Source organism: Artemia sp. Qi Xiang Cuo, chromosome 5 (genome assembly GCF_049724085.1).
Source record: "Artemia sp. Qi Xiang Cuo chromosome 5, ASM4972408v1, whole genome shotgun sequence".
NCBI classification, from domain to species: Eukaryota; Metazoa; Arthropoda; class Branchiopoda; order Anostraca; family Artemiidae; genus Artemia; species Artemia sp. Qi Xiang Cuo.
In genome coordinates this window covers 79,484,771-79,510,179 of record NC_142798.1, presented here as the reverse complement: position 1 = coordinate 79,510,179, position 25,409 = coordinate 79,484,771, and the positions used below count along the sequence as shown (strand labels likewise).

Below are 25,409 nucleotides of genomic sequence, written 5' to 3'. Positions count from 1 at the left end.
CTACGACACCTCTTTCGATACGAAGTGCCCGGGTAAGGAGGAAAACAAAACATTGTGCCCGCATTGTTATTTACTTAGGCAGCGCTATACCGCTGTCTATGATTATTTATTTATTTGTTTTTTTCCCAGAGGTACTTCATATGGAAGGGGTCGTCGTAGAAATTTCAAAGGAGGTTCATTCGATTGGAAGTTGAGAGTTCTAGTGCCCTTTTTAAGGGTCAAAAGTGATTCGAAGGCAACTAATACCCCTTCCACGCCCACCAGTTCCCCAAACACATTCAGTTAAAATTTGAGATAGCCATTTTGTTCAGCGTAGTTGATTCCCAGATAGAAATTATATTTTTGAGGAGCAGACTCCCCCACAGCCCTCAGGGCAAGGAATTTAAGTTATGCCCAGGGGGCATATAAGGCTTTTATAGAAAGCTTTGTCGTAAAAACTTCAAAAAAGGACTCAATTGATAGGAGATTCAAAAGGCTAGTACTCATTTTAATAGTCAAAAGTGATTGGAGGGAAACTAACCCGAATTGAAGTTATCAAGTATTTTTGCAATAGCTTGCATAGGTTGCATCAAGACGCTGGGTAATTGTAGACAGAGAAAAGCCAAGACAGATAGTCCAAGTAATTAAGAGGCAAATGTTTAAATGGCTGGGGTACGGGTCTTACGCCCACCTTTTCCCCAAACACATCCAATCAAAATTTTGAGATAGCCATTTTGTTCAACGTAGTTGAAAACTCTGAAAACTAGGTCTTTGAGGATGACAACCCCCCCCCTCCACCCCACACACAGCACTCAGGGCAAGGGCTGTAAGTGATGCCCTGGGGGCATATAAAGTTTTTATAGAAAGCGATGTCGTATAAACTTCAAAAAGGGCTCATTTGATGGAAATTTAAATGGTTAATGACCTTTTTAATAGTCGAAAATGATTGGAAGGCAACTAACACCCTTTCGACGCCCACCATTTCCCCAAAAACATCCAATCAAAATTTTGAGATAGCCATTTCGTTCAACGTAGTTGAACGTTCTGGAAATTATATCTTTGAGCAGGACCCTCCCCCCAAAGTCTTCAGGGCAAGGGTTATAAGTTATGCCCTGGGGGGATATATGGTTCTTATGGAAGGAATGCTCGGATAAACTTCAGAGGGCTCATTTGATTGGAAATTGAAAGTTCTAATTCAGTTTTTAAGAGAAAAAAGATATTAGAGGGTAACCAGCCCCCCCCCACGCCCTTTTTTCCCCAATGCAGCCAATAAAAATTTTGAGATAGCTATTTTGTTAAAATAGCTCGAAGATCATACAACAAAACTCCGGTGTCAACACAGCCTCCCAGGGCCCGGGGGCAGGTGTTGCCCTGGGGGCATATATGGTTCTTATGGAAGTAATGCTCGTATAAACTTCAATGAGGGCTCATTTGATTGGAAATCGAAAGTTCTAGTTTACTTTTTAGAGTCAAAAGAGATTGGAGGGAACCTAGTCCCCCCCCCCCCTCCACGCCTTTCTTTCCTCAACCCCAACCGATAAGAAATTTGAGATAGCCCTTTTTTTTTATAGTTCAAAGACCATATAACGAAAACTCCGGTTTCGACACAGCCCCCAGGGCACGTGGGTAGGCATTGTAAGTTTTACCTTAGGGGAATATATGGTTCTAATGGAAGGGATGCTCCTAATAATTCAGAGAGGGCTCATTTGATTGAAAATTTCAAGTTCGAGTTCAGTTTTAGAGAGTAAAAAGAGATTGGAGAGCAACTAGCCAGCCCACTCCCCTTTTTGTCCAAATGCATCCGATAGAATTTTTTAGATAGCCATTAAGTTAATTGTTCAAAATTCAGATAAAAAAAGCCCAGGTCTCGACACAACACCCCAGGGCCCGGGGGCAGGTGTTGTAAGTTGTGCCCTGGGGCATATATGGTTCTTATGAAAGGGTTGCTCGTATAAACTTCAGCGAGGGTTCAATTGGTTGAAAATTGGAAGCTCTAGTTCCCTTTTTAATAGTCTAAACAGACACGAGGGCAACTAGCCCCCCGCGCCTTCTTTTTCAAACCTCTCTGATGAAGATTTTGAGACAGACATTTTGTTCAAAATAGTTTAAAGGTCAGATAAGAAAAACTCCGGTGTCAGTACAATCCCCCAGGGCCGGGAGGAAGGCGTTCTTAGTTAAGCCCTAAAGACATGTATGGCTCTTCTGAGAGGGATGCTCGTATAAACTTCATAGAGGGCTCATTAGATTGGAAATTGAAAATTCTAGTTCATTTTTTAAGGGTCAAGAGATTTAAGGGAAACTAGCCCCCCCCCCCCCCAATGGCCTTTTTTCCTCAAACGCATCCACTATAAATCTTGAGATAGCCAGTTTTTTAATTTTTTCAAAAATTAGATAACAAAATTCCGGTGTCAACACAAACCCCAGGGCCCAGGGGGTAGGCGTTTTAAGCGTTGTCCTGGGGGCGTATATGGTTCTTATGGAAGGGATGGTCGTAATAATTCAGAGAGGGCTCATTTGATTGTAAATTGAAAGTTCTTGTTCACTTTTTAAGAGTCAAAATAGATCTGAGGGCAACTAGCCCCCCCCCCTCCACACCCTAAATGCATCAGATAAAATTTTGAGATAGACATTTTGCTACAAATAGTTAAAGGTTCAGATAAAAAAACTCCGGTGTCAACACAGCTCCCCAGGTCTCAGGGATAGGCGTTGTATGTTATGCCCCGGGGCATACATGGTTGTTATGGAAGTGATGCTCGTATAAACTTCATAAAGAGCTAGTTTGATTGGAAATTGAAATTTGTAATTCACTTTTTAAGAGTCAAAAGTGATAAGAGGGCAGCTAGCTTCCCCCCACACTCTATTTATTTTATTACCAGAGGCCTTTTATATAGAAGTGGTCGTCACATAAACTTCAAAGGGGACTCATTTGATTGGAACTCGAGAGTTCTAGTGCCCTTTTGAAGAGTCAAAAGTGATCGGAAGGCAAATAGCCCCCCCCCCCCTCTCCACGTCCTATTTTCCTCAAACCCATCTGATAAGAACTTCGAGACAGCCATTTTTTCAAAACGGTTCAAAGATTTCAAAACGGTTCATATAATGAAAACACCGGGGCTGACACAATCCTTCAGGGACCGGGGTAACCGTTGTAAGTTATGCCTGGATGTCATATACAGCTGTTGTGGAAGGGATGCTCGTATAAGCTTTTTGAGAGTCAAAAGAAATTGGAGGGTGACTAGCCACCCCAACGCCCCTTTTCCCCCAAATTCATCCGATAAAAATTATGAGATAGCTATTTTTTCAAAAATAGTTCAAAGGTCAGATAAAAAAAACTCCGGTGTCAACACAGCCACTCAGGGCCCGGGGGTAGGCGTTGCAAGTTATGCCCTGGGGCCGTATATTGTTCTTATGAAAGGGATGTTCGTATAAACTTCAGAAAGAGCTCATTTGAATGGAAATTAAAAGTACTAGTTCATTTTCTCAGAGTAAAAAAAGATCGGAGGGCAACTAGCCTCTCCCGCCCTCCACACCTTTGGGTTTATCGGATGGGTTTATCCGATAAAGATTTGAGGTGAGTGTTTTGTTAAAAATAGTTCAAACATCAGATATTAAAACTACGGGGTCGACACAAACCCCCAGGACCCAGAGGCAGGCGTTGTAAACTATACTCTGGAGGTTTCTATGGTTCTTATAGAAGGGATGCTCGTATAAACTTCAGAGAGGGCTCATTTGATTGAAAATAGATTGTTATAGTTTACTTTTTAAGAGTCAAAAGACACTGAAGGAGAATTAGGCCCCCCTCCCCCTCAACACCATTTTTCCCCCAAACCCATCAAATAAAAATTTTGAGAAAGCCATTTTGTTAAAAATAGTTCAAACATCAGATAATAAAAATTCCGCGTTGACACAAACCCATTTTTTTAATTTGATATTGTTACTTTGATACAAATTTTGATACTTTGATGAACATTTTATTTTGATTTTAAGTTTGATTTTGAAATAAGGAATTTTTAAAAACTTGAAATTTTTTGTAATCAAAAACGAATAAAAAATAATTAAAAAATCTTTCCGAAAAATAAATTTTTCAAAGAAAAGTAAAGGATATTTTAAACTTAAGCTCAGCAGATACAAATGCCTGTTAAAATGCAAACTCAGCACGACCAGAAATTACTATTAAAGAATAAATGAAACCCAAAATGAACAGAAATTAAATAAACAATCATAGCAAAAAACATACAACAAGTAATAATATAAATGAATAAATAGATCTTAAAGCGAGTAATGCTTAGGTTGAATATGAAAATCAAGTTTAAACCAAAAAAAATTTTGCTATTGAAGTATAAATGAAACTTAAAACGAACAGAAATTAAATAAACAATCAATGCAAAAAAAACATACATTAGATATTAATGTTAATGAATAAATCAATCTTAAAACGAGTGAAACCTGAATTGAATATGCAAACCAAGCTTGAAACAAAAAAAAATCACTATAAATAAGAGTTTGGGTATCGCCTCCTTCCCTAACTGTAAAAGTCTAAAATCTACTGCGTCATAGGCGCTTTGCGGAAAAATGTATGTATCTTGAACAGTCTTGGATAGCATAAACAACATCAAATTGAATATTTGGTGTATAATGATTTTAATTGTTGAAAGATCCATCAGTTCAAGAATTTGTTTCACTGTAATTTTATTCTTATTTTCAATGCTGTAAGAACTGGAAAAGAAAATATTTGTAATATAAATCGTTTTCAATTAAGTGCCAATGACGTAGTAGGCTTTTGGTTTTTATTTTCAGTTAAGGAAGAGGGCAGTATTCAAACTCTTGTTTGTAGTGAAACTATATTCATCTTGAACAACTTTCGAAAGAACTAATAAATTAAGCTGAATATTCGATGTATAATGATATTAATTGCTGAAAGCTCATCAGTTCAAAATTTTGCTGTAATTTTAATGTTTATTTTCAATATTCAGTACAAAAGAAAATATTTGTAATAAAATTGGTTACTGTAATACTGTAGTAATACTGTAAGTACAGTAATACTGTTTCTTTTTTCTCCTTTTTAGTGAGTTCGCCATATTTGGAATCTGTTTAAAATGAGCATTATCTTCCTCCTTTGAAGATCTCAGATGATCTTAGAACAAACTGCCCCGCTGTTCAAATAAATTCACTAGCTGTTCATTAACCCATGGTTCTCTCGGCATATTTGGTCTCTGTCTGAGTTCCTTCGGCGGACAAGTTTTATCATATGGAGCGGTTATGATGCTACTAAATTGCGTAAAGGCTTCACATAGGTCTTCGTGGTTCAAGACAGATTCAAAAGATGTATCACTTATTTCTTCTCTAAAAATCCAAATGTTTTCAGGCTTAATCTCTCGAACAATTTTATTTTCCTTTTTCTGGCGTGACACTTGTAAATCTAAACTAAATACTCCTGGGAAATGATCAGACGCCGAATTCACTATAATATTAGAAAATGCATTTCGGATATACTTTGAAGAGACAAACACATTGTCAATCAGGGTAGCTGAGTGATTCGTGATCCCAGTAGGTATAGTTATTGTGGGAAAAATATCATTAGAAACCATAAAAATTAAAAAATCTAAGTTAAAACCGCCTGTAGATAAAAGATAAAAATTAAAATCCCCCATGCATAAAAACTCATGCTGCGACCTTTGAACCATCATTAGAAGACCTTGGAAACCTTCTGCAAAATCCTCATACGACGCACTTGGAGGTTAATAAACTACTGGTAGGATAATTTTCCCCGCACCAAGCCTCATACCAATCTCAATTTCAATAGAAAATGTTTCTATTTTACCTTCTCCCCATACATCAAAATCCTCCCTGGGTTTCCATTTAAGTAAATCACTTACTATCAAACCGAGTCCGTCGCGGTTCACTGAAGCTCTACTCCTCGCGGTAAGCTGATAGCCCGGAAAACTAAAAGACGAGAGAGGACTATTCTGGCTCAAAAAAGTTTCACAAAGGGCCATAACATGGAGATTCCTACATTTCGAAATAAAATCAAATATATTATCATACGAGAAGTAAACACACATTGAAACGAGCATTTTGCATATTTCCAAGATACGAGGAATCACAATATTTACTAAACTGCAAAAGTCTATAACTCACGGTAGACTCTTCATTCGACAATTCCGAAAGTAAATAACTATCAATATCAAACGGATAACTTTCCAATCGGCTCAGCCTCGATGTGGTACCGATTATTGCATCACACATATTTATTTCTAGTAAACAATTTCATAGCTCTCATTGTGAGAAAAAAAAAGCGCAGAAGAGCTTTAGGAACAGATAAATAATCATAAGAATAATAAATTAAAACAGAACAAAACATTGATACAAAATAACATTACATAGACAGGAAAAGGGAAACAAGAGAAAAGAAAAACGAAGGGAAAAGAAAAAAGAGAAAAAATAGTAAATATTAAAACATTTCCTCGATTGACTAAAGTCTACGTGGAGTGATCTTATTGGGAAGGCGGATAAAAATATGCCCTTGATCAGACCAAACACACTTGTTGCCATATTTTTCACGAGCTGTGTTAAGAATATCCCACCGCTGGCGGGTTAGATTTTCCGAAACAAAAATACCAGTTTTTGCAAGTTTCTTCTTAGCTGCGTAAACACTTTTCGCGATCTCTTTGTCACAGAATGTAATCCGCATAGGGGCAATTTTATCAGGCCGAGTGGAAATTTTAACAGCAAATCGGTGCACTTCGCTTATGTCAGCATCAATTATTCTGTTGAGTTCCATCTTTCCTCGGAGGATATTTAACATGGTAGTTTTCAGGTCCAAATTTGGGTTTTGTTTGACACCATTGAACATAAGCGAATCTAGTCTCGAGTCTTGGTCGATATCATGTATACGCCGCTCAATCCGAAGTATTCTATCATCTAGAGATTCAAGGTGATTTATCATATACTTCACTTGTTTTTAAATTTCAGTAAATTTCGGGGTATATTCCACAATAATAGATTGATAAACTTCCGAAACAATGTTTTCAACAAAGAATTTCGTTTTATCAATCGTAGCTAGGCGAGTTAACACCTCTGATTTAATGTCCTTTCTCAAGTTATCCTCAGTGCGAGTAATTTCTATATCTGTCACCGTTAATCGTGCTATAACTTCGTTAGTATCACTAACAGCACTTGTGCTCTAAGCGGCTACAGTTTTTGGAACCATGGAAATGGACTGATCAATCCTTTTTGTCTTCTTAAATTTTTCAAGGTAGATATCAGGTATTAGATTCAGTTCACCAATAGCTTTTTTAAAATTTTTCGCAGTTTTATTTCGAAGCTTCATTCTTATTAGATTCGAAATTAAGTAGGCTAATCTCCGCTACCGTCTGCTGATCTAAACAGCAGAATTATAGATGGAGTCTATAATTCTGAAAGGCCATAGAGGATACCCTGTGAATTTAGCAAAAGCAAGATCACCGATTTATACAAATCCATATCAAAGAGCCTTACTGCCAAGGGGGGGGGATGTTTGAAGACCCCCCCTAATAAACCAAAAATCCAAGTTAATTGGCTATCTATCCAATAAACAGTTTATCCAAATGCACTCCAATAAGTCCTTTAAATGTAGCCAGAAAAGATTTAATTTCTTTTTCACTGAATAATTAAATCCAGTACTTTTACAAAACGTAAAAGTTTCTTGCGTAACACTAAAATCACTATCTGAATAATTCAAATTATATTCATTTTTCAACACTGATCTTAACTGGACCAAGTCTATACTACAAACAATAGCGGTGCTGCTCCTCTGCAAAAACAAAAATTCCAAGTAATAAATCCTCTGACGTTTTATCATCGGGGAGATCCACTGGCCCTTTCAACATGCCCTTTAACTTTCAAGCCTACCAGAGACTTGCAAAATCTTAGGCGCATCGGAATAGGTTTTTTTTACCCTTTCATCTCTTAAGCAAACACATAATTTGACGTCGACGTATCCCATTTCAAAACTCCATAGATGTTTCAACTCAATCCCCTAAGTCATACATAAGATATTGCAGATATATTATTTTGATAAAGGGGGTTCATACAGTGTCTTTTGGTTTAACATTGCCATTTGTACAAAAATGATCAAAGACTAAGTAAAAAATTTGACATTCGATTAACCCCCTTGACATTCTTTGAAAGTTTCAAATCGCAAGGCATTGCTCATACACAGCTTTGATAGTTTTGTATGTGTACTGCCTTTCGATCTACCTCACTACTTCACCGTGAACAGATTTTAAGGTCAACTGCGCTAAAAAGCCAAAGCTGTTCGGCGAATCAAAGACAAAGAATTGTGGCCCCTTCATTGACTCACCCTAAACACCTAATTTGAAACGCAAAATTCAAAATCCTCTACCCCTTCTTTCCCCAACACTTGATGAAAGTTTCATTCCCTGCCCCCAACCTATTCCTGAAATGCTACTTTGAAAGCGTTTTCACTTAGCGTTTTCAGTTTACCTCAAATTTAAATTTGAGGTCCATTTGGCTCTCACAACATTCCCTGAAAGTTTCTCTGCGATCCCCAAATCCATTCCCAAGATTTTGTAGTTGTCAGGTGGAAAAAAGGGAAAATAAGTGATATCCTGACTCTGTTGGAAACAACCCAAGTCTTAACTCAGTACAACAACGAGCTAAGAAATGGACCAACAAAAAAAAACTTAGTGAGAGCTGAAGAACAAATTTATGCGCAAACAAGCAAAAAGGGACAAGGGAGGGGGGCTATCCTTTCCCTTTCTAACCTTAGAAAGGAACTAGGGCTTACACTTTTCAATTGAATCCGTCTCCTTCTAGTTTTTTACGAGCATGCCTTGCATAAGAAGTGGTGGATGGAAAAAAAAATAATAAAAAAGCGAATAAAAGTAACACATGGGAGACATTTGACTCTTTTCTTTATGGTTGATCACATTTCTTTCAATTTTATTTTTTCTGTAAAATGTCACTGAGGATGATGGTGAACACACAATATTTTATGTTATAAGAATACCAGCCATTTATTAAATGCATCATGTCGTACTAGAACTTGGTTTTAGTCCAATATACATCTTGTATACACTTTAGTTGAAAAACATTTTTATAATCAAATTTGGCAGTTTATTAAAGAGCATCAGATAAATGTGACTCATTTCAAGGAGAGGCTAGAAATGCCTCAAGAAAGAAAAAACGGGCTCGTTTAAGTAAGTAAGCTTATAGTCCTGAGCTCAAGAAAGGTAACATTCTAGTTTCACTCAGGTTCATTTCCCTTGCTTGTGAAAATAGTAAAATGTAAATAGAGTTATGCTTTCCCATCTTGCATGGGGGGAATGACATTTGTACTGTACCTTTCGTAGCGGCACAATAGATAATTTTTTTCGATGCTTAAATATTAAAACTGAGCAATGTTGAAGGGCGTGTCTTTAAAAATATTTTTAATATACGATTTGAAAAATGAGTTTTAAAATGTATCAAAAAATTGCTTCAATGTATTTCTTGCAGAGAAGTAATTTTCTTTGGGGCAGGGGAGCAGCTACCCACAGACTCAATTCCCCCTCCAGCTGAAATTTAGTTTTTTATCAAAAATCTTGTCAATACTAAGATAAGGCTGCATAATTCAAGCTTCCACCAAAACGGGTCAGTTTTCTTTAGTATATCTTTTCCTTTACGGTACTATACGGCTGATTTTTCAATTTCGACAGTCATTAGTAGGAACCTATATTGACATTTGAGGCGAACATCCATATATGGGCATAGAAGAGATTTAATTTCCTTAGTAAAAGCCTGTATGAGATTTAATGTCCTTGGTAAAAGCCGAGAAGAGATTTAATGTCCTTGGTTAAAGCCTGGAAGAGATTTAATGTCCTTGGTAAAAGCCTGGAAGAGATTTAATGTCCTTGGTAAAAGTCTGGACGAGATTTAATGTCCATGGTAAAAGTCTTATTTCTAGACCAATCAGAGGCCTAGAATCCCTCTACTTACAAGATCACACCTCATTCTAGACCTGTTTGATGGTTATATTATTTGATTTTGTCTAATGGTTATGGGTTTTGTTTTATGGTTCTGTTCTGTTTGATGGTTGGTTTGATGTTTTTTGATGGTTATGGGTGTTGTTTCAGGGTTTCGTTTGTTGGTGGTTGCTTTGATGTTGTTTGATGGTTATGAGTGTTGTTTCATGGTTCTTTTTGTTTGTTGCTCAACTTGTTTGATGTTTCTAAGCCTATTGGATACAGACAAAAATTTACATGATTGCTGGATAAAAGTGTCTAACGGGACAAGATCATTGACACCTATTTCTAGGTCATAAGGTTTCTCTTACATCGCAAAAGGATGCCGAAACAAAGGAACATTCAGAAATTACTTTTAGGGGAGTATTTGGGCGAAACAAATTAATCGACATTTTGGGTATTTTTTTGGGTGAAACAGTTTAAGACATTTTAGAGGATGATTTGGGGTGAAACTCTGTGGTCGTTATAATACAAAAGTAAACAATATTGGATTAGTAAGAGAATTACGAGTATGAACCATCAATTGATCTAACCACAATGGACCTCAGCCTCCAGGAGACACTTCTCACCAACCCCAATGCGTAGCCAATAAAAGAAATTTAACATTTTTTCTGATTTTGTGTGTTTTCGCAAGAAAGTAGCTCATCTTTAACAAACTTAGCCATTTTTCGTTTAATGTACTTAAATTCAATGGAATAAAATGCTAGTAAAGGGCCAATTCGTTAAAAGATCAATATACTTAAAGAGCTTTCAGAGCTAAAATCTTAGGTGTAATAAAGGTTTAAAATCGCTTACCGACCAAATGTAATCTGGCCAACACATTGTATTCTACTATGTTTATTTTTGCTACAAGTAACACAGCTTATGACAGAAATCTTTCTGATAATAACCTTAGGTATTAACTCTCTATTAACGTTTTCTATATAATTTTTAAAAATTATTTCAAAACACTTTATATTTTCAAATATAATATTATTAATAACAAGTTTTTTCACTATTTTCCCATATTGACTCATACAATTATCACTACACCTTTAGAGAGCGGATATCATGGGGGATGTTATCCCTATTCATCCTTATCGGACTCATCGTTGCTCATCCACATTTGATGGTCCGATGAAATGGGTTGTGTTTTATTTAGCATTAGAGGATACAAAACACACAAATCCACATGTGATATCTTTTTAGGTGCACAATGCACACAAGACATCACTTTATCAATGAGATGGTGAATTACATTGGGGTGTTTTTCAAAGTCAAAGTCCTCTTAGTTAAAAAGTGGGATATTAACGTCACATTCTACAATCATGAGCTTATCGGTAGGGACATTCCCTTTAACGTATAGCGGTTTTACTCCAAAAAAGCTGCAAATTTCACGTACTTCCTCTTGTACATGCTTTAATTCTGTACCATTTTTATTAAATGGTTTTATTTCTCTATCGTAGAATCCTAGTCTGTTTATACGACGTAATGTAGTGCTCTATAAGCGTTTATCGTAATCAAACAAGTTATAGTTAACATCCCAATGGCAAATCTCTATTTCTCTACGATGTTCACCCAGTAATAAAAACATAAACTCGAAAAATACTCCACAAGATAAATGTTTTATGCCAATTTATTCGGAATCGATCACACCGTACATGATGAAATGAATTATTTTATAATTGTGTGTCTCTATTCTAAGCATAGGATTGGGGAACAAACTCCTTTTGACAATGGTTGACAATCAGCACAAAGAGAGTCAGGGAAAAAGCTCAATCGACACATCTTTCAGAAAAGCAAGAGGATCCGTTTGGACACTGAGTGAGGTCACATCCGCCTTAGAATATTACGCCTTTTAGAACAAAAAAAATCATTAGTCACCAAGAAATTTCAACTACCAACATGTTTCAGAATTCCTTTCACATCGAACAAAAAAAACAACTATAACAAAAAAAAATTTTAAACAGTTCTTAAGAACAAAGTGAAAGTAAAGTGCAACTCGGCCCGAAAGTAACCATAACTCTAAAAACAGAATTTTAATAACAATAGATACATAAAAATGATTGGCTTTGCATGCTGATTCAAAATAAATAAATTTCCTTAGGTTTAATGTTATCCGCCAACTTGTTTCAGAATTCCTATCAACTCGAACAAAAACAATTAAAACAACTACAACAAAAAAAAACCCAATTTTAAACAGTTCTTGGGAACAAAGTGAAAGTAAAGTGCAACTCGGCCCGAAAGTAACGATAACTCTAAAAACGGAATTTTAATAATAATAGATACATAAAAATGATTGGCTTTGTATGCTGATTCTAAACAAATAGATTTCCTTAGGTTTAATGTTATCCGTCATAAGCTAAGAGCCTGAGAATATTACGCCTTTTAGAAAAAAAAAATCTTTAGTCACCAAGAAGTTTCGACTGCCAACTTGTTTCAGAATTCCTATCAAGTCGAACAAAAAAAACAACAACTACAACAGAAAAAACAACCCAATTTTAAACAGTTCTTGGGAACAAAGTGAAAGTTAAGTACAACTCGGTCCGAAAGTAACCATAACTCTAAAAACGGAATTTTAATAATAATAGATACATAAAAATGATTGACTTTGTACGCTGATTCCAAATACATAAGTTTCCTTAGGTTTAATGTTATCTGTCAAAAGCTAAGAGCCTGAGAATATTACGCCTTTTAAAAGACAAAAAAAATCTTTAATCCTCAAGAAATTTCAACTGCCAACTTGTTTCAGAATTCCTATAAAGTCGAACAAAAAAAAAACTATAACAAAAACAGCCTAATTTTAAACTGTTCTTGGGAACAAAGTGGAATTAAAGTGCAACTCGGCCCGAAAGTAACCATAAGTTTAAAAACGGAATCTTAATAATAATAGAAATTGGCTTTGTATGCTGATTCCAAATACATAAATTTCATTAGATTTAATGTTATCCGTCAAAAGCTAAGAGCCTGAGAATTCTACGCCTTTTAGAAGAAAAAAAATCTTTAGTCATCAAGAAATTTGAACTGCAAACTTGTTTCAGAATTCCTGTCAATTCGAACAAAAAAAAAGGAAAACAACTACAACAAAAACAACCTAATTTTAAACAGTTCTTGGGAAATAAAGTGGAAGTAAAGTGCAACTCGGCCCGAAAGTAACCATAACTCTAAAAACGGGATTTTAATAACAATAGATACATAAAAATGATTGGCTTCGTATGCTGATTCCAAATACATAAATTTCCTTAGGTTTAATGTTATCCGTCAAAATGTAAGAGCTACTCATAGCAATTCTTTGATTTACGAATCTTTAGTTCAATACAGACTGCTCTAATAAACAACAAACATAGACTTAAATCGCAAATGGAAGTAACGGTCCAACAACTAGATTAGCCTATGTTATTAAATAAATTGAAAAACAAGCAAATGTCTCCCATCACTTTCATATAGAACTTTTTAGGATGAAACCGTTCTAATAATTAAATAAAATATTGTCTTTAAATTCCAAATGCAGTTCAGTTTTATCCATTCAAAGCTACGAACCAGAGCAACTTTTTCTGATTTTTATAAAAAGGGAGAAAGACATTATTGAGGTCGTAGAGTTTTTATGAAAATCATACCATTGGATTCGGTATATTAAAGAACCATACTGTAGAGGTTTCAAGCTTTTATCAGCAAAAATTTGAAATTTTGCATTTTGACACAATGGGTGGATTTTGTACGGGGATTAATTTTACATGAGGAGGGGGGTTTCCAGGGGTGAAATTTTCAGGGGGAAATTTTACCAATTTTTTCCGGATTTTTTCCGAGGAAACGAAACGGACAGAATTCGAACTTTAGCCTAAAGAGCTAGGTGTTGAGGTTTTGAACTAGATTAGCCTATGTTATTAAATAAATTGAAAAACAAGCAAATGTCTCCCATCACTTTCATACACAACTTTTCAGGATGAAATCGTTATATTAATCAGATAAAATATTATCTTTTAATTCCCAACGCAGCTTAGTTTTATCCATCCAAAACTAAGAACCGGAGAAAATTTGTCTGATTTTCGAAAAATGGGAGAAAGACATTTTTGAGGTCGTATAGTTTTAATGAAAATTATACTATTGGATTCGGCATATCAAAGAGCCATACTGTAGAGGTTTCAAACTCTTATCAGCAAAAATGGGGAATTTTACATTTTTTCGACACAATGGAAGGATTTTTCATGGGGATTAGTTTTACATGAGGATGGAGGTTTCCTGGGGTTAAATTTTCAGGGGTAAATTTTACCGATTTTTTTCGAGGAGACGAAACGGACAGAATTCGAACTTTAGCGTAAGGAGCTAGGTGTTGATGAGGGAGACAATAGATATAATTGGAAATACCAGAACCATAGGTTAGGTTAGGTTAGCTTACGTACTCGGCGTACGTAGGCTAACCTAACCTAACCTATGGTTTTGGTATTTCCATGCAATAATGTGGAACTTTGTATTTGATGCTTCATTTGTGTATTGTCGTCTATATCTATTGTCTAACTTCCTCAACGCCTAGCTCTTTACGCTAAAGTTCAAATTCTGTCCGTTTCGTCTCCTCAGAAAACATCCGGAAAAAATCGGTGAAATTTCACCCCTGGAAATCCCCCTCCCCATGTAAAATTAATCCCCGTACAAAATCCTTCCACTCTGTCAAAAATGCAAATTCCATATTTTGCTGATAAGAGCTTAAAACCTCTACAGTATGGTTCTTTGATATGCCGAATTCAATGGTAGGATTTTCATTTAAATTCTATAACCTCAATGATGTCTTTCTCCCTTTTTTCGTGCGTACGTAGGCTAACCTAACCTAACCTATGGTTTTGGTATTTCCGTGCAATAGTGTGGAATTTTGTATTTGATGCTTCAATTCTGTATTGTCATCTATATTTATTGTCTCCCTCCTCAACACATAGCTCTTTACGCTAAATCGGAAAAAAATCCGGAAAAAATATGCAAAATTTTCCCTGAAAATTTTACCCCAGGAAACCCCCCTCCTCATGTAAAACTAATCCCCGTAAAAAATCCTTCCACTCTGTCAAAAATGCAAAATTCCACATTTTTGCTGATAAGAGCTTGAAACCTCTACAGTAGGGTTCCTTGATATGCTGAATCCCATTGTATAATTTCATAAAAATTCTATGACCTCAATAATGTCTTTCTCCCATTTTTCGAAAATCAGAAAAATTTTCTCTGGTTCGTAGTTTTGGATGGATAAAACTAAGCTGCGCTGGGTATTAAAAGATAATATTTTATTTGATTAATAGAACGGTTTCATCCTAAAAGTTCTGTATGAAAGTGATGGGAGACATTTGCGTGTTTTTTAATTTGTTTTATAACACAGTCTAATCTAGGTATTGTACCGTTACTTACATTTGCGATGTAAGTCTATGTTTGTTATTTGTTAAAGTAGTATGTATTAAACTAAAGATTCGTAAATCAAAGAATTACTATGAGTAACTCAAACATTGTAAGACTTTTTTGTTTAATACTATCTAAAAAATGAAATTCATGTTTGATAGCTAATTTAAGTAATGTTTAAATTCTTCAATCAAAACATGAAAAGCTCTTAACTTTTGACGGATAACATTAAACCTAAGTAAATTTATGTATTTGGAATCAGCACACTAAGGCAATCATTTTTATGTATCTATTGTTATTAAAATTCCATTTTTAGAGTTATGGTTACTTTCGGGCCGAGTTAGACTTTACTTTCTCTTTGTTCCCAAGAACTGTTTAAAATTAGGTTCTTTTTTTGTAGTTTTTTTTATTTTTTTTGTTCGAATTGATAGGAATTCGGAAACAAGTTGGCAGTTGAAATTTCTTGATGACTAAAGATTTGTTTTTTTTCTAAAAGGCGTAATATTCTCAGGCCCTATTATTAAAATTCCGTTTTTAGACCTATGGTTACTTTCGGGCCGAGTTGCACTTTACTTTCACTTTGTTCCCGAGAACTGTTTAAAATTAGGTTCTTTTTTTTGTGGTTTTTTTTAATTTTTTTTGTTCGACTTGATAGGAATTCGGAAACAAGTTGAGAGTTGAAATTTCTTGATGAATAAAGATTTGTTTTTTTTCTAAAAGGCGTAATATTTTCAAGCCCTATTATTAAAATTCTGTTTTTAGACTTATGGTTACTTTCTGGCCGAGTTGCACTTTACTTTCACTTTGTTCCCAAGAACTCTTTAAAATTAGTTTGTTTTTGTTGTAGTTGTTTTTTTGTTGTTTTTTTTCGACTTGATAGGAATTCTGAAACAACTTGGCAGTTGAAATTTCTTGGGGATTAAAGATTTTTTTGTCTTTTAAAATGTATAATATTCTCAGGCTCTTAGCTTTTGACGGATAGCATTAAATATAAGAAAATCTATGTATGGTGTTTGGAATCAGCGTACACAACTAATTATTTTTATGTATATATTGTTATTAAAATTCCGTTTTTAGAGTTAAGGTTATTTTTGGGCTGAGTTGGACTTTACTTTCACTTTGCTCCCAAGAACTGTTTAAAATTGGGTTGTTTTTGTTGTAGTTTTTTTTTGTTCGAATTGATAGGAATTCTGAAACAAGTTGGCAGTTGAAATTTCTTGGTGACTAAAGATTTTTTTCTTCTAAAAGGCGTAATATTCTCAGGCTCTTCGCTTTTGACGGATAACATTAAACCTAAGGAAATTTACGTATTTGGAATCAGCATACAAAGCCAATCAGTTTTATGTATCTATTATTATTCAAATTCTTTTTTAGAGTTGTGATTACTTTCGGGCCGAGTTGCACTTGACTTTCACTCTGTTCCCAAGAACTGTTTCAAAATCGGTTGTTTTTTCTTGTTGTAGTTTTTTTTTTTGTTTTTGTTTTAGTTGATAGGAATTCTGAAACAAGTTGGCAGTTGAAATTTATTGGTGACTAAATATTTTTTTTCTTATAAAAGGCGTAATATTCTAAGGCTATTAGCTTATGACGGATAACATTAAACCTAAGGAAATTTATGTATTTGGAATCAGCATACAAAGGCAATCATTTATGTATCTATTATTATTAAAATTCCGTTTTTATAGTTATGGTTACTTTCGGGACGATTTGCACTTTACTTTAACTTTGTTCCCAAAAACTGTTTAAAATTGTTTTTTTGTAGTTGTTTTTTTTTGTAATTTTTGTTCTACTTGATAGGAATTCTGAAACAAGTTGGCAGTTGAAATTTATTGGTGACTAAAGTTTTTTTTTATTCTAAAAGGCGTAATATTCTCAGGGTCTTAGCTTTTGAAGGATAACGTTAAAATTAAGGAAATTGGAATGAGGATACAAAGCCAATCATTTTTATGTATCTATTATTATTAAAATTCCTTTTTTAGAGTTATGGTTACTTTCGGGACGAGTTGCACTTTACTTTAACTTTGTTCCCAAAAACTGTTTAAAATTGTTTTTATGTAGTTGTTTTTTTTTGTAATTTTTGTTCGACTTGATAGAAATTCTGAAACAAGTTGGCAGTTGAAATTTTTTGGTGACTAAAGTTTTTTTTTCTTCTAAAAGGCGTAATATTCTCAGGCTCTTAGCTTTTGACGGATAACATTAAACGTAAGGAAATTGGAATCAGGATACAAAGCCAATCATTTTTATGTATCTATTATTATTAAAATTCCGTTTTTAGAGTTATGGTGACTTTCGGGCCGAGTTGCACTTTACTTTCACTTTCTTCTAAAGAACTGTTTGAAATTGTTTTTTTTTTTGTTATAGTTTTTTTTTTTGTTTTTTTTTTTGTTTGACTTGATAGGAATTCTGAAAAAAGTTGGCAGCGTAAATTTCTTGATGACTAAAGATTTTTTTTCTTATAAAAGTCATAATATTGGAATATTATCAGGCCGTATTATTAAAATTCCGTTTTTAGAGTTATGGTTACTTTTGGGCCGATTTGCACTTTACTTTCACTTTGGTCCCAAGAACTGTTTAAAATTGAGGTTTTTTTTTGTTATAGTTGTTTTTTTTTGTTTTTTTGTTCGACTTGATAGGAATTCTGAAACAAGTTGGCAGTTGAAATTTCTTGGTGACTATAGATTTTTTTTTCTTCTAAAAGGCGTAATATTCTCAGGGTCTTAGCTTTTGACGGATAACATTAAACTTAAGGAAATTTATTTATTTGGAATCAGTGTACAAAGCCAATCATTTTTATGTATCTATTATTATTAAAACTCTGTTTTTAGAGCTATGGTTATTTTCGGGCCGAGTTGCACTTTATATTCACTTTGTTCCCAAGAACTTTTTAAAATTGGGTTGTTTTTTTATAGTTGTTTTTTGTTTTTTTGTTTGTTCGACTTGATAGGAATTCTGAAACAAGTTGGCAGTTGAAATTTATTGGTGACTAAAGATTTTTTTTTTCTTCTAAAAGGCGTAATATTTGAATATTATCAGGCCGTATTATTAAAATTCTGTTTTTAGAGTTATGGTGACTTTCGGGCCGAGTTGCACTTTACTTTCACTTTGTTCCCAAGAACTGTTTGAAATTGTTTTTTTTTGTTATAGTTGTTTTTTGTTATTTTTTGTTTGTTTTTTTTGTTCGACTTGATAGGAATTCTGAAACAAGTTGGCAGTTGAAATTTCTTGGTGACTAAAGATTTTTTTTTCTTTTAAAAGGCGTAATATTCTCAGGGTCTTAGCTTTTGACGGATAACATTAAACTTAAGGAAATTTATTTATTTGGAATCAGCATACAAAGCCAATCATTTTTATGTATCTATTATTATTAAAATTCTGTTTTTAGAGTTATGGTTACTTTCGGGCCGAGTTGCACTTTATATTCACTTTGTTCCCAAGAACTTTTTAAAATTGTGTTGTTTTTTTATAGTTGTTTTTTGTTTTTTTGTTTGTTCGACTTGATAGGAATTCTGAAACAAGTTGGCAGTTGAAATTTATTGGTGACTAAAGATTTTTTTTTTCTTATAAAAGGCGTAATATTGGAATATTCTCAGGCCCTATTATTAAAATTCCGTTTTTAGAGTTATGGTGACTTTCGGGCAGAGTTGCACTTTACTTTCACTTTGTTCCCAAGAACTGTTTAAAATTGTTTTTTTTTTGTTATAGTTGTTTTTTTCGTGTGTGTTTTTTTGTACGACTTGATAGGAATTCTGAAACAAGTTGGCAGTTGAAATTTCTTGCTGACTAAAGATTTTTTTTTTCTTCTAAAAGGCGTAATATTGGAATATTCTCAGGCCGTATTATTAAAATTCCGTTTTTAGAGTTATGGTGACTTTCGGGCAGAGTTGCACTTTAATTTCACTTTGTTCCCAAGAACTGTTTGAAATTGTTTTTTTTTATAGTTGTTGTTTTTTTTTTGTTTTTTTTTTTTTTTTGATTTTATATGAATTCTGAAACAAGTTGGCAGTTGAAATTTCTTGGTGACTAAAGATTTTTTTTTCTTCTAAAAGGCGTAATATTCTCAGGCTCTTAGCTTATGACGGATAACATTAAACCTAAATAAATTTATGTATTTGGAATCAGCATAGTTGCACTTTACTTTCACTTTCTTCCCAAGAACTGTTTAAAATTAGGTTTTTTTTGTTGCAGTTGTTTTTTGTTGTTTTTGTTCGACTTGATAGGAATTCATTAACTATTTGGCAGTTGAAATTTCTTGGTGACTAAAGAATTTTTTCTTCTAAAAGGCCTAATATTCTCAGGCTGTTAGGCTATGACGGATAACATTAAACCTAAGGAAATTTATGTGTTTGGAATCAGCATACAAAGCCAATCATTTTTATGTATCTACTATTACTAAAATTCCGTTTTTGAAGTTATGGTTACTTTCAGGCCGAGTTGCACTTTAGTTTCACTTTGTTCGTAAGAACTGTTTAAAATTGAGTTTTTTTGTTATAGTTGTTTTTTGTTTTTTTTTTGTTCGACTTGATAGGAATTCTGAAACATGTTGGTAGTTGAAATTTCTTGGTGACTAAATTTTTTTTTGTTCTAAAAGGCGTAATATTCTAAGGCGGATATGACCTCACTCATTGTCCAAACGGACCCTCTTGATTTTCTGACAGATGTGTCGATGGAGCTTTTCCCCTGACTCTCTTTGTCCTGATTATCAACCAATGTCAAAATGAGTTTGTTCCCCAATTCTATTTAGAGACACATAGAGACACACAATTATAAAATAATTCATTTCATGATGTACGGTGTGATCGATTCAGAATATATTGGTATAAAACATTCATCTTGTGGAGTAATTTTCAAGTTTGTCTTTTTATTACTGGGTGAATATCGTAGAAAAATAGACATTTACCATTGTGATGTTAACTATAACTTGGTTTATTATGATAAACGCTTATGGAGTACTACATTACGTTGTAAAAGCAGATTAAGATTCTACGATAGAAAAATAAAATCATTTAATAAAAATGGTACAGAATTAAAGCATGTACAAGAGGAAGTCCGTGAAATTTACAGCTTTTTTTAAGTAAAAGCGCTATACGTTAAAGGGAATATCCCTACCGATAAGCTCATGATCGTAGAATGTGATGTTAATATCCCCCTTTTTAACTTTGAGGACTTAAGCTCTGAAAAATAACCCAATGCGATTCACCGTCCCGATGATGAAGTGAGGTTTTTTGTGCATTGGGTACCTGAAAAGATACCACATGCGGACATGTGTGTTAGATATCCCCTAAGGAAAAATAAAACACAACCCATTTCATGGGACCATCGAACGTGGATGAGCAACGATGAGTCCGATAAGGATGAATGGGGATACCCCCCCCCATGATATTCCGCTCTCTAAAGGTGTAGTGATAATTGTATCAGTCATTATGTGAAAATAGTGAAAAAACACGTTATTAACATTATTGTATTTGAAAATAAAAGGGGTTTCGAAATAATTTTTAAAAATTGCGTAGAAAACGTTGATTGAGAGTTAATAGCTAGAGGTGCTATCAGAAAATCTTCTCGTATAAGTTATGTAATTTGTAGCAAAAATAAAAACAGTGGAACAGAATTGGTTGTCTGAATATAAATTTAATCGGTAAGTAATAACGAACCTATATTGTACTCAAGATCTTAGCTCTGTAAGTACATTGATCTTTTTAACAAATTGGCCTTTTTCTAGCATTTTATTCCATTGAATTTAAGTACAATAAACGAAAAATGACCAAGTTTTTTAAAGATGAGCAACTTTCTTGCGAAAAATCCAGCACTCAGAAAAAATGTTAAATGTTCCCTTATTGTATACACAGAGAGGTTAGAGAAGAGGAGGCATCTGGTGGTTGAGGTTAATAGTGGTTAGAGTCATTAATGGTTCATACTCATAATTCTCTCACTAATCCAATATTGTTTACTTTTGTATTATAACGACCACAGAGTTTCACCCCAAATCATTCTCTAAAATGTCTCAAACTGTTTCACCCAAAAAAAATCCCTAAAATAACGATTAATTTGTTTCCAATTTCTGAATGTTAATTTCTGAATGTTCCTTTGTTTCGGCATCCTTTTGCGATGTAAGAGAAACCTTATGACCTAGAAATAGGTGTCATTGCTCCTGTCCCGTTAGACACTCTTATCCAGCAATCATGTAAATTTTTGTCTGTATCCAATAGGCATAGAAACATCAAACAAGTTGAGCAACAAACAAAAAGAACCATGAAACAACACTCATAACCATCAAACAACATCAAACCAACCATCAACAAACAAAACCATGAAACAACACCCATAACCATCAAACAACCATCAACAAACAGAACCATGAAACAACACCCATAACCATCAAACAACATCAAACCAACCATCAGCAAACAGAACCATGAAGCAACACCCATAACCATCAAACAACATCAAATCATATAACCATCAAACAGGTCTAGAAATAGGTTTGGTCTTGTACGTACAGGGATTCTAGGCCTCTGATTGGTCTAGAAATAAGACTTTTACCATGTACGTTAAATCTCGTCCAGACTTTTACCAAGGACATTAAATCTTTTTCAGGCTATTACCAAGGACATTAAATCTCTTCCAGGCTTTTACCAAGGACATTAAATTTTTTCGTGGTTTTTACCAAGGACATTAAATCTCATACAGGCTTTTACCAAGGACATTAAATCTGTTCTATGACCATATATGGATGTTTGCCTCAAATGTCAATATAGGTTCCTACTGTCATTTTCATTTGATTTGGGAAAATTGGCTCCAACTTTACACACACACCCCCTAAAGACCATGATTTTGACGTAATTACGCCACTGATCTCTTGTCCTTTTCTCCAAAATTGTTATACTAAATTTGTTAGCTTTGTTGTAGCAGGGAACATGATGTTGTAATTATGTTTTGTATTATAAAACCCTTCCGAGGTCAATATGAATTGTTATTGTATTTGTTTTTATGGATTTGTTTTATAATTCCTCCTCCATATCATGCTATGGTATCTGGAGGCGATGTGTTTATGTTATGTTTTTTTTGTTAATAATTAATATTAATTATAAAAAAAAGTAGTAAACCACAGTTTGTCATTCTAGTTTTTTGTACATTGCGCTATTGTAATTTTTCCAGGTGACAGGGCCATTGCTAAAATATCTGTGTTTTGTCTAAAAAATATATTTTTTCCACAAAATTTGCAAATTTAATGTTTCTGGTCCTTAATATTATTTAAAATGGCTAAAAACGTAGTAATATAAGCAAAATATAGTATACACCTTCTAAACAAGAAGTTAACTTCCATAATATAGAGGAGAATCCTGTCGTCTACAAATACTGATAATGTTTCGGTTGAGTTTTCCTTTCTCTGTCTCTCTCTCCAACGAAGACCTTCAAAGACAACTGAAGGAAGAAACTACACTTTCCCAGAAAGTGTTATTGCACCATTTCTGGGGGTTCGGTTCCACCTTGAACGAAAAACTTACGCCTGCCAGTAGTTACCTTTGAAAGAAGGGTCCATAATACCAGCCCACCTTGAATACCTTGGAAGATATGGCAAGACAACTTCGGAGTTAACCTCCTGCGCCTTCTCAAACAAGCTGACGACCAAGCTTCATGTACGGAACTGATCTATGTACGTGTGTAGGAGATAGTACCCACGTGACCTGTGAGGACCTCCGGGACATAAGTCAAGAGCAAAAAACGACCTAATTTACTTGGAAGTAGAAAAACTATATGCTTCACCATGTCAAGTTGTAGTATGCTTCAACTATTAGAACAAGCAGTTTCTCTTACTTCTGATACAAGTGTTCACTTTTGTTGAGTGGAATTCTCGAAGCTAAATCAAGTTCTGAGACCTTACGAAAACACACAAGAAATGTCAATGAGTATCAACCTAGAAGATTTTTAGAAAAAAATAAAACAAGATCAAAATAATTAAATATGGCCATTTTCGAATCGGAAAATGCTTATTTACTGTATTTGACGTGCTTACAAGAGCGAAGATGTTAACTTTTGATTAAAAATGCAGCCTTTTTCTCTTTACTGTCTTAAGCGAGCTCAATAGCACTAAACTGTTATTTTGCCTTAAAAAAACGCAGCATTTGCTACTCTGTCTTGTCTCAAGTCTGCTCAGTATGGCTAAGCAGTTGATTTCCATTGAAAACGCCACATTTTCCCTCTTTACTGTCTTTAGCGAGCTCACTAGTACCAAGTACTTGTTTGTGCCTCAAAAAACGCTGCATTTTATCCAGTGGGGGATCTAGGGGAAGGGACGCGCGCCCCCTAACGTTGTCTAAAGTAGTGTGATTTACTTAATTAATGCAAGTTTCAGATAATTAGACTTGCTCCTAATGCAAGTTTATTGGATCAACCTATTTTGCACCCCCATCCCCCTAAAAAAGATCCTGGATCCGCCCTTGATTTGACCCTCCTTACTGTGTTCTGTGTACTCACTAGGATCAAGCATTTATTTTTGCCTCAAAAAATATATAATTTGCCCCTCTTTGGTGTGCTTACTACCTCTAAACTACTAAAAATTGTGGAAATCAATTATTTAATTCCTTCTACTTTTCCAGGTAATATCCTTCTTTCCTGACCCGTCTATATTATCCTGTGCATCTGTGAAGTGGACACGCCATTTGGGGTTTGCAATCACAAGTGGATCAGTACTTCTTAAAGCATGGAGGTAGGTTCTGCGTGGTATTTGACTTAATTGACTCGGGTCTCCTGCCGCGCGTTATTCACCGTAGAGAGTGACGTCTGACTCCTCCATCCACTTTGGTTCACGGCAAGCGTTTGCGCTTGGCTCAGTCTTACATTTGCTAACGCCGGGAACTCGAACTGGCTATCGGACCATCGTTTCTTCGGTCGGCCTTGAGATCGCTTCTAACCAGCTTTCGTAGGGTCAAAAACCGTCTTTGTGGGTAAATACAGGGACATTCGAAGAAGGTGCCCAAACCATCGTAAGGTACGCTCAGCTGCTTGGAACTTGTGGCACGTTGTATCTTATTATTATCGTTATGGGTGTGCTCTTCAAACTTTGTTAAGGCTCATGGCCAAAAGACTCATCGCCTCCAAGAGGTTTCTTCTTCGCTGCATTTTCTCTTTTTATTTGGTAATTTACATTCTAATTTCCCTTGCTATGCTCATCATTTTCCCCCGTTATCCAGCTAGTCTCTGAGTAATTTTATTGAATCAACACGCTATACTAAACACCAGCATTTAACAAAGGTAGACAGAAAGGTAGAATTCAATACGTTCGATATGTCATGCAAACATCTCAAAAAAAGAAAGAAGAAGAAGGAGAAGAAAGGAAAAAGCAACTGGAAATAGGGATACCAAATAATTTACAAAATACTAGAATAGCCCCCTGCTGTAACCTGGCAGAACCAACTATTTTAAATTATTTTAAAAAATGAGCAGTTATGGTGATGTACTTACTGATTCAGATGACCTATATGTATTCGTAATGAGAGGAAGTTCATACCTTATACTTCACCTTGATCTCTCATATTGAACAAATTACAAAAATAAACAGGGCTAAACATATTATATGTAGTAGTCAACAAATCATTAACTATCTCTTTTTTTGCAATAATAATGCGTCGTATTCCCAAAACGTTGGCTCTCAGCTATTACTCCGTTTTCGTATTAAAACTTAATTAAATTCAGAATATTATACAACGTAAATAAATTGCATAAAAATTATCAGCAAATGACAGTGCGGTAGGTAGTCTTCCCTCTTTAGTTTGTTCACGTAAATAAGCATTTACAAGGATATTCAATCGTAAACGTTTTTCTATCCTACATTGCCTTATCTAGCACATCACATCACCTATTTTGTTTGAGTTTTCCTTTTCGATTTCGATTTTTCTTCTTGTTTTTAGGTTCACAATACTAACTCTTCACTAAAAAATATTCGTTTTTGGCACTTCGGACAGAAAACGTCCATTTTTGCCGCAAAGTCAGGGGTCATTTCAGCTGAACACAGTCGAATTGCCAGGACCGAAAATCCTGTAGGAGAAACTTCATTCCCCTGGATTGAACCACAAGAAAAAT

The 25,409-nt window shown here is 34.6% G+C and overlaps 1 protein-coding gene across 1 annotated transcript in view; it reads left to right on the top strand.

Annotated features, from left to right (window-relative positions):
• The window catches only part of LOC148952579 (putative G protein-coupled receptor CG31760), a 578,976-nt gene that overhangs the window by 198,593 nt on the left and 354,974 nt on the right, over nt 1-25,409 (top strand). The window contains exon 7 of the mRNA XM_089089961.1: nt 23,927-24,036. Coding sequence (XP_088946087.1) covers nt 23,927-24,036 — 110 coding nt within the window. The remainder of the gene's footprint in view (nt 1-23,926; nt 24,037-25,409) is intronic.